Raw genomic sequence first — 10,313 nt, forward strand, 5'->3', positions numbered from 1 at the left:
TAGCACCCTATGGAAAGGAGTTGCCTTTCACGGCGTGGTCAAGCGCTTATAATAAGACATGATGCGGCAGTTATTGCGGCTACGCCGAGGTTTCGACGTCGTCTTTCAAAAGTTTGAATCTTATCCCATGATAGTGAAGAACACACAGCAGTACATAAAAGATTACGTAAGCACTGCCTGAAGTCTGTCAAGTACTCCCCAAGCCTTTACAGGAAGGAACTGGTGACCAACTCACGTGCCAGTAACACTTCCGTTTTTCTCGTTATCTTGTAGTCGTCAACCTAGCAGCTGCGTGGTCAATGTATGCCGAAGCAGGAACAACGTTGCCAGCTGGTACTGCCAACGTACTGTACCAAAAACACATTGCGACACTACGCTGGAGTGGAACAGGAGCTGATAACGGTCAGCCCGAGATAAAAGCAATGAATAGACAGGTTTCCCTTCTATCGAAGTAAAATGTCGATAGTTTATCGCTGGTAGTGTCAAACGCTGCGGAGTGACCAATGTAAACTGCTCCTTTTTGCAGCGACATGCAGAGCTGTTGAAGCTTGCAGTGCATCGTGCCCATACTTAGCCAATAATTGTGCGTAATAAAACCACACACCCACCTGTCAACAGCCGACGTGGTTGTCGCTCTTGTCACAAGGTCCTGTCTCCCAAGAAACGCGCACTGCGCCTTCAAATATAACATGCACTACTCGTGAGCACACGACTATTTCTAGCCTTAAAATGCCGAAGAAGAGTCTCCGTTAGTATGAACTACGTTTACAACTTACCCAAACAAAAGTTTAATCATGCGCCTTCTATACACAAGGCTGATTTTGACTCACCGAATGTGCGATTGGTGCGCGTATGCGGCAGCGCGCGGCACATACGGTGGCGACGCCCTTCGGAAGTTTCGGACAACCGCGATAACCACTTTTTGTGAACAGAAAGCGGTGCAAGCACTAGCACACAAATCTATAGCATGCTCAGAGAGCACTTTGCTAGCCAACGGCGCAAACACACCCACACCTGCCCACACCCCTAGTGACCATCATATCCTCATAGCCCAAATGCATCCCAAATGCAAAGAAACCGAAACTTTGGCTTCCGTCAACACACGTGGTTTCTGTGGCACTGCGATGTTTTCTGGCGCTGCGTTTGTATAAGTATCTGTGGCACTTAGCTTTATCAGGTTAAGCTTATTGCTGACACTTTTGACTGTTGCAGCGCCGCAGACAGGGGGCACAAACAAAGCAACACTCACACGGGTGCTTGTTTAGCGAGCTGCAAGTTGTTTCCAGAACATTTGATTGGCGTTCCTCAAATGATAAGCTCACCTCTCTTTTCATGAGGAAGTTGCGCATAAACCCACTGCCATAAGGACCCGATCACCTACGCATCAATTCATGCACATTCTCTTTGCCATTGTACATGCACTGGCACACAGCGCGATGACATGCCAATCAGTCCTCATAAATACAAACCTGTTTCCAGTATTCTGATCCTGTAGTTCCCTGCAGGGGCGGCGCCAGTGGGGGGGCACGAGACTAAAAAGCCACCTAAACATCGCCCAATGTTAGCGACGTAAGCATGTTTCATGTTGGCTACCTTGTGCTTCCGAGCAAAACTAGCGCCTTGGTGTACCCAGAAATTCCCTAGTCAAGTTGACGAGAGTGACGAGAGTCGAGAGGCCGAGTTGAAACTTGAAGTTAGAGGCACTTGATGGCGTGTCTTTTTTAAAGATTTTGTGTATCTGTGTCATGCTTTGTTGTGTTACCTCGCGAGTGTTCGCTTAGAAGTGACTGAGATTGCTAAGGCTTCCAGCAGCCTCAATTACGACGTCATCGACTCTGCTGTCAGTTTGGATGAAGTGCGAAAGACAGGGACAGAAAAGGCACGCATACATACGCGCGCTACGTGTGGGTTTATGTGTGCCTTTTCTGTCCCTGTCTTTCGCACTGCTCCCTTAAGTTATGTTGAACCAACTAGCCAACAAGTTCACTCTTCAAGGTATCAGTTGTGTTCCGATGTAAGCGCCTGGTGTAACTCAGTGCGCTCCAGAACGAGGGATTTGCCTTGTTAAGCTTCACCGCTGCACAGTGGCGTTATGCGAAGAAAACTAAACGTCACGCTGTGAACCTCTAGCTCTTCGTGGCCGAGAAGGGTTCGCTGCCGCAAAGTGGTTGATAAAACATTTACGGCTTCGAAACAACTTAAAGGAATCAGTCATATCTCATGAGACTGTCCGAGACGTGTGAATATTAAAGTTTACAGGCGTATTTTCGATTTGTAATAATGGATATATCGAGTTATTTCACGATCCCCTTCGAATCCGATGTGTCCGACGGTCTTCAAGTGAGGTGAAACATGAGGCACTCGAGAGCGTGCGTTGCGTTAAAATGTATGTGTATGCCCTGCTTTATGTTACCTCGCGAGTGTTCGCTTGAATTTATACAGATCGTTAAGACTATCAGCAGCGCTAAGAAATTAATCTATCATTGCGCATTTATTATTTGACCTGAAATGTAGCAGCTGGTGTTTGAAGTAGAAATCCGTAGAGGCGCCTCGTCGCAATTGTGCAGCAAGTTCACTATGCGATACGCTTCAGGCCACCTGATTCATTGGTATCTTGTAATAATCTCTGTTGGCATAATTAAGTTTCTCCATGACACTATTCCAAGCTATTCCAAGAAGTGGATTGGTCTGTTCTCTAATGTAGAGGTTTGCTGCTAATTCGTTTGCGTGGCAGGTAGATGAATTGAAGAAACCTTTGCTATGCACAATTGCGCATTTATAGACGTTTGGGTGCTCGTACGGTGACTAGAGACTGCGTGGGTGCATTTTTTGTAATTAAAGAAGACAAAGCATCAGGTAACGTATGTGGCAGTTACGATTTCCCTGCTGGTGGGCTTCGCTGCACAGCGAAGCGTCGATGCACAGTACATGCTTACTGGCATAACACAGCTGCAATGCCATAAAGCTGACTATAGTGAATCTGTCATCTTGTAGCACGTATATACAATGTAAATATATAGTGCATTGAATCCAAGGGGCAGTGCAAGCATGGCGTAAACAAGCAGGGTACGAGTCAAAATATGGGCGGCGTGCGCAGCACAGATTTCTTTGCGCTCCACAATGAAGGAATTGCTTTGTAAGTTTTACCGCTATACAGGGGTGTAATGCGACGAAAACTAAATGCCACGCTGTGAAGCTTGCTACCTGTGGCTGCAATTAGTTGCCGGCAAGATGTATCGCCAGGTTGCTAGTGGCGCAAAGTGTTGTCTGGTCCGATACGTACACGTTTCACACGAGCAGGTTGATGAAAAATAAGTAATGGGAAAACTTTAACGGCTTCACAGCAGCTTTAGAACGAACAATTGTCTCGAGGGACAGTCCGAGACGCATGAATATTTTTTTTATATATACTGAGTATGTGCAGCACAATGAAACGAAGACAGGAGAAGACACATAAACGACATAGACTGGCTATGTCGTTTATGTGTCTCCTCTTGTCTTCGTTTCATTGAGCTGCACATACTCAGTATATATCGAGACATGTACCAACTATATTTAAGCTTCAGACAGGCATTTTATGCATTTTTAATTACGGGTATGTCGAACTATTTAGCGATGCCCTTTGATTCCGATGTATGCGAGTTTTACTGTATATACACTTAGCCGGCACTGTGCATTTAACACATTGGTCGGTTCAGCGAAGTATTATGTGGTGAGGAGCATTGATTTTCCTGGCGTAAACAAATACTTTTTTTTTTCATTATATGATATTTAGGAGATGTTGGTGCTTCTGTATACACCAGCTACTCCTTTTCACTGATGGTAGGATATGTGAAAAGCACAGCAATGAAAAAAAAATATTTCATAAAGAACAGCTAGGCAAAAAAAAGTTATTCACAATGGTGTTTCATATATCGGCTTGATACCGCACGCATGCGATGGGAGCCATGCATGCATATGTGACATATATCGGTTGAGGATGGCCTAGATCCATCACCACGATGCGTTCGGTAGGCACCGGGAACTCCACTGATCTGATGAGAAAATAAGCAATCTGCATCGCTGCGCCTAGTACACACATCGCCACAAGCATTCGTTTAAAACAAGCAATAATATTGATTATTCGGTGACTATCACGGAATATTGAAGCCAGACGTTTTTCTATGGCACCTTTTGGGAAAAGCTGGCTTTTCTGGAACCACAAAACAAGGCCCAAACAGCAGCTCATATGAATATATAGCTCCGATCATGTCTCAACGTCTCGCACGCACGCACGTAGAGCCACGGGACTAGGCTAGGTACATCTCGCTTGGAATTTCCTAGGGACAGCACCAAAAAGTGGTCTGGCAACGCGGGCATGTTTTGGTGGCTTTTTAGTCGCTCCCAGTGGGGGGCACGGTTGCCAAGGGCAAACATAGTCAAAATACAATGCACAAGCTCCCCACCGCCCTGAAGGTGCTCACTTATCCTGGGTGCCCCCCCCCCCCCCACCAGTAAAACAATCCTGGCGCTGCCCCTGGTGCCCTGGTTCCCTGCAAACCTCCAGGAAAATGATAAAGCACTAAAAATTAAGTGCTTGCACTTCCCATTGCATGATCCTCCTGACCAAGCCAGCATGATCCATTTGCCTCTGCGACTAAAGAAATAGTCCTACTCATGTGCTTGCCGGGGTTTTCTGGTGGTGGGGTCACCGACCACAAGTCTTGTGACATCATTCCAGAACACACGCTTAGCAGCGCAAGCTTGCGTGCATCCATCTTTGAAGAGGCAATGCCACTGCCCGTCTTAACTTTTATGTATAGTCCTCTGCCTTTGGCTACTGTGCTTTGTATGTGCATCTCCAATCATAGCGCTTGTCATCCTCTGCAACAAGGTAATTAAAAGGTAAATTAAAAGGTAAAAGCCACTTTAAAAGCAGTTCTTAAAATAAATAAAATACCACAGTTAACTGCAATGCGACACCTGAGCAATGAACTGGGCATTTCAGATGCACAGCACAATCGTGCTTTGATGCATGTGCAGCAAAGTACTAGGCAGGGGCATAGCCAGAAATTTTTTTCGGGGGGGTTCAACCATACTTTATGTATGTTTGTGCGTGCATTTGTATGTGTGCGTGTATATATACGCAAGCAAACTCGAAAAATTTCAGGGGGGGGGGGTTGAACCCCCCCCCCCTGGCTACGCCCCTGGTACTAGGTATATTACTTGCTAGGCCCCAGTGAACCTTTCTTGCTCCAGTGAAGTTGTGGTTGGCTGAACACTGCAACTACATGCATTACAGGAATGTCATTAAAAGTGACTCCTAACTGTCTTGCTAAGAACTCCTTACGCATTGACTGCAAGCAACATTGGTTACAAACTTTTTGATATTGCTGACAATAAATGTTTGGCCAAACAAAAATTGACATACCTCCTCAAGTGTGCATGCAATTATATTTTTATTTACCTGGATACTTGTGTCCACCCAATGAAATCAGCTTTAAAAATGCTAGGTACAAAGCTGCAGTATAACAATAGGTTTGTCTTGAGCAGATATTTATTTTTTCTGCATTCCAAATACAAACCAAATTCCCATTCTGACGAATACTGCTCTGCCTTAGTTCCAACGTGCATTATGCACAATGAGTTTAGGATTCCAAATGGGAGTACTTAGAGTGAATGTAATCAAATATGAATACATGCTTGCTCACTAGGTCTGAATTTAAAACTAAAACTTAAACGTGCACAAGCACATGCACTAAACAAGAACACAATGATGACTGATATGACATACCACACACATAACTTTGATTATAAAAGAAAACTGCTATGTCATACCACACACATAACTTTGACTATAAAAGAAAACTAGTGATAAACTGCAGAACTTTTAAGTGAGAAATACGAGAAAGATCACTCTGTTACCTGATAGTGCAAAAATTCAAAAATAGTACACTGCTAGCAGAATATGTCAGTCCTGAATATAGTTGCATAAGAGCAATATCCGAGTGTTTATGTGAGTGTGTGATAATAACAACCATACTTATGTTCAGACATGTCAAAACCTAGAAGTAAAATTTACAATCACAGAAAAGTGTACATGCACATTTTGCTGTAGTGATAATTTCTGTGTTGGCGGCACCTAAACAGAAAAGACATTACACTCGTACCCTTGTTGTTCAACGCCTTAGAATAATGGTTTATGCAAATTATGATGGACATGCAGAATGCAGTCTATCAGTCACATATACTAGACTGCTTATGCAAGCAGGCACAATGTGGCATTTAAAGAAAAGCATTTGCAAAAGAACTAAGCAATTACAAAGTATTAATTGGGTGGGACAGGCTGAGATTCCATGTAAATGCTGCTCGATCGAATCTGTGCCAGGGCAGCAGCTCGTCTGTCCGTGTTCTGGAAAAGTGCCCTGATCAGCCTCTTCAATTCGTCAGGCAAAAAGCAAGCTGCCAGGGGACCCCTACCATCAGCCCATCGGTCCATGACTTCTCTCAAATTGAAGCGCAGAAGATTTTTGAGCTCGCAGAACTTCCTCCACTTCGGTACATGGTCGGAGGCTAGAACTCTTGCGTCCGATGAGGAAGCGGGAATATCAAATATGGTAACTGCTTGGTCAATCACCTTCTCAAAAACTTGAGCTAGTTCTTCCGAAAGTGTGGATGCAATGTCCTCCATGCCGACTACACTTTTGACGACATTCTCGAGCACCGAGTTTAGGAGGCTACCTACAGCTTCCAAGTAGCTTATGATAGGCAGGACATCTAGCCAGACTCTCTTGAGCTGCTCTATGTGGAACAGGCAACGCCGCAGAGCAGCATCGAGGCCCTGGCTATCTTCCGATAGTGATACCTCACTTAAGAAATCCAAAAGGTGCTTCCGTTGAGTGTCAACCTGCTGGCAGAGGGCAACCCTTCCAATACAACGGATGCTTGATGCAACATCTATAAGCGTGGTACGTCCATGAAACCACACGCCTAAGCAGAGTAGTTCGTGGGCCAAGTAGAGGCAGTTGTTATGGTGTATTGCCGTCTGTACAGGGATCGTCTCGATAGCATGCTGGTGGTATACTGGAGTGACACAGCAGTATAGCTCACAGATGTGGCGCACGGCGCCCACCTGCCACGACTGCTCAGAGCAGCTGCTGTCGGAACTGTCTTTGGCCCCGTCTACCGTTTTTTTCAGCAAGGCGACCAGCTCTTTCACAAATTTGCTCACTTGGCACCTAGGAAACTTGAATGGGCTCCCATTTAGGCAATGTTGCATGGACGAACTCTGCTTCCCACTGATTGGCGGCTCTCCAACCACAACGGTGTCGTGCAGCTCCTGTTTCATAATAGCCCTTGCTTGCAGAAGGATGCTCTGGCTCTGTTTGCTTATGCACAGGGCCTCCAAGTTTGAGACGAGGTTGGAAAATCCCGTCTTTTCGGACGAGAGGAAGTTCGTCGCAATTAACTGGTTGTGGAAATCGAGCAGGGCACTGGCCGGATAGCTGTGCAGACGGCTGCCGTCGCTGGGTACAGCAGGTTCGAGGCAGCACTTGGCAACCGTGTCCGAAAACTCGCTGCCGATCACGCTGCCCATGATTTTAATCAGGTCTACGGCGATAACGCCGTGCGCCCGCAAACGGTTTGTGAGGAACGTAAAGAGCGTCGACAGATTCGCCAGTACGTCCTTCACGAGCGGCGCTTTCGACTCGTTAAACTCGACGCGGAAGGTCGTCGAATCCGGCGACGTGACGATGGCGGACTCGTACTTGACCATTGGCGTGACAATGTCGGCTAGTAGCGAGCGGCCGAAGCGGGACATTTTCTCGCGAAGCTGCCCTTGCCTCTGGACGGCTTCCACAAGCCTGGCGAACGCCTCAGCCTCTTCTTTCTGAGCCGTGGCGACCGTCAGCTCAGTCACGTGAGGCGTCCGGCCGATCTTCCAAATTATGTAACGCTTCCAGACCTCTGACAGCTTGTAGATGAGCCGTTCGCTGCGAATAACGTGTTCCGTGTGCAGCGCCTCGACGAGTTGAACCTCGGGTCCGCCTTCGAGCTCGCTCACGACGCTGCCGACTTCCTCCAGGAGCTGCGAACAGGCCAGGAGATCTTCCGACAAGAACTGTGCCTCCGCCTCTTCCAGCAATTCGTGAAGGCGCGCGTAGCGGCGTATTTGAGACGACTGCTGTTCGATGGTGGCCAGTTCGCGAGACAGCAGCTCGAACTCGTTCGTGGACTGCACTAGCCGCGGCTTGACGTGATTCTCGATATTCTGAAACACTTCCTCCACATCTTCCAAAGCAGCCTTCAGGCATCGCATCAAATGCTCGGCGTCTCGGTCGTACGGCGAGAACATGTCATACTTGGAAACAAGCTCTTTCTGCATGTCCGTCTTCAAGTCGTCGATCTTGCGGGAAAGTCGAGACACGGCAGCCTTGAGGTTACCCTTTTCTAAGGGTTCCTTAGGCTGCAGGACTTCCGCAATGAGCGACATGTTAGCAAGAGGTGCTGACGTTCTAAACTCAGTTTCACCAAATTCACGCTCAAAACAACATACCGCCAGAGAATATCTACCACTTTATACCGCGCTATGCTTCCACGCAGAAGCGGCTTGACAGCATAATAACAATAATAAGGAGCTCAACTGTTTCGACGGCTCGGCTTGCTATGCATCGTGGACGTATAGCAAGATGCATCATGTCAATGATCATAGATGCATTTATTCCCCTTGGCTGTACTGGCCGCAAGCAGCTGTGTCAGAGCAGGGAACACCTGTTTTGGCCAAGGAGGTTAAAAAAATTGCTGGAGTGGCGATTATTGCGCAAAAGTGAAGCCATGCCCACCAAAAGATGGCGGCTGCGGCCGCCATCTTAGTAGGGGCACGATAAATCATCGGCGTTTGGCGAAGGAAAGCGAGCGTTTTCCACGCACGCCAGACGAGTTTAATATGGCAATTTTTTCGGGTCAGATACTGCTCCAAGCGTGTCTTTGTGTTACTAGTTTTCATCAGTAAGCCTCAAAGTCATGGCAAATTTTATTGGAGATCTGTCGCCAATACTCCACTCGACGGGTTACTTTTGTCGGCAACAACTATCTTTTATTTATAATTAACGTAGTATTTATACTAACAGATCAAAGCCATTTGATCTCTTAGTAAGCACCACCAGAAAAGAGCATGTTTTGCCTTTTTTTAAACCTCCTTGGTTTTGGCTGAAGTGCATAAGAAAGGGCCACATCGTAGCCCCCTATGATGATCGAGTGATCGACTGCGGAGTGATCGAGAAGTGCTGAACAAATCATGCGCGCTGCTGAACAGCTCATCGACAAAACACGTTACCCAAATATATTTTTGCCCTGCAGGACTTATGCCGGTCAGTCAGTCAATGAACTTTATTTATAAATTTTCCTGCGGAGCCGATTTCCCTGAAGAGGGAGGGTCGGCTGCGGGCCGCACCCACGTGGGGACAGGAAGAGCGAGCCCTTCCAGGCCCTCCGCCCTTTGGACAGCCCGAATTCGGACTTCCCGGTCCGAGCTGGTGATTGCCGTCCTTCAGGCGGCTTCTGTGCTGAGAGGCCGGTCAGTAAAAAGTCCCTTTTAGGTGCAAAGCCCCTTAGGGACTAGGCTTGTGGGCGTAGTGTCGTCACGGTGTGTCATGTCACGGTCCATCATAAGCTCGCCACCGGTCCACTAAAAATGAAGAAGGCAACAGTAAGCACAACAAAGAGCCGACGACGTTAGTGGAGCTGAAACACCCTTATACATGCCGGAACTGAAACCGGGCATGTCGGGAAAAATAAGAAGAATAACAAGGAAAAGAAGAATAGCACCTTAGGGTGTTTTTGGTATCTCTATATTCAATAATCAAAATGCTTAAAGAAATCATATAATCAATACTTGGCCAATTCCCCCAGAGTGGGTATGAGCCATGTCAGTGGTTACAAAAACAACAACATATAACCTGCATTCCGACGCAGTTTTTCGATGACGTTACACCCTACCCTACATGCCCGGTCTCAGGCTTGGCTTCACCTAGCTTCACCAATAATGCCTAGGGTCGCCCTTTTCGGAGGTGCACTGAGGGACGGGGGCGGAGCCTCGTTGCTTTTTGTTGTTGTTTGTTTCCTGACGTCATTTTCAAAAAGCATCTTCTTCTCGCGCGGGTAGGGACAACACTGTGCGGTGCATGGACCCAACAGCGCCGCCAGTCTGAAACGGACACATTTGATCGAAGGTTTGATATCGACCACCGTGATACCGACACAGTCTGAGGTGCTGCTGTATGGTCAGTTTTAATCGCGATTTGGCAAACCTCCGCGCCAAACTCGATCCGTAT

At 47.0% G+C, this 10,313-nt stretch overlaps 2 protein-coding genes across 2 annotated transcripts in view; both read right to left on the reverse strand.

Moving 5' to 3' along the window:
- LOC119387934 (RCC1 and BTB domain-containing protein 1-like) overlaps positions 1-811 on the reverse strand; it is a 42,111-nt gene extending 41,300 nt beyond the window's left edge. The window contains 1 exon segment of the mRNA XM_049413759.1: positions 777-811. Within this exon segment, the coding sequence (XP_049269716.1) occupies positions 777-796 (20 nt within the window). The 5' untranslated portion in view covers positions 797-811.
- Positions 812-5,030: 4,219 nt separating this feature from the next.
- LOC119387936 (centromere/kinetochore protein zw10 homolog) lies at positions 5,031-8,541 on the reverse strand. Its single transcript, XM_037655518.2, has one exon. It carries the CDS (start codon positions 8,471-8,473, stop codon positions 6,308-6,310), a length of 2,166 nt encoding a protein of 721 aa, XP_037511446.1. The 5' UTR covers positions 8,474-8,541; the 3' UTR covers positions 5,031-6,307.
- Between the last annotated feature and the right edge of the window lie 1,772 nt (positions 8,542-10,313).

This window comes from Rhipicephalus sanguineus, chromosome 3, assembly GCF_013339695.2.
Source record: "Rhipicephalus sanguineus isolate Rsan-2018 chromosome 3, BIME_Rsan_1.4, whole genome shotgun sequence".
NCBI classification, from domain to species: domain Eukaryota; kingdom Metazoa; phylum Arthropoda; class Arachnida; order Ixodida; family Ixodidae; genus Rhipicephalus; species Rhipicephalus sanguineus.

What these genes read in the sequence shown, in the direction of transcription:
- LOC119387936 (XM_037655518.2), bottom strand. Translation starts at nt 8,473, where the DNA reads ATGTCGCTCATTGCGGAAGTCCTGCAGCCTAAGGAACCCTTAGAAAAG.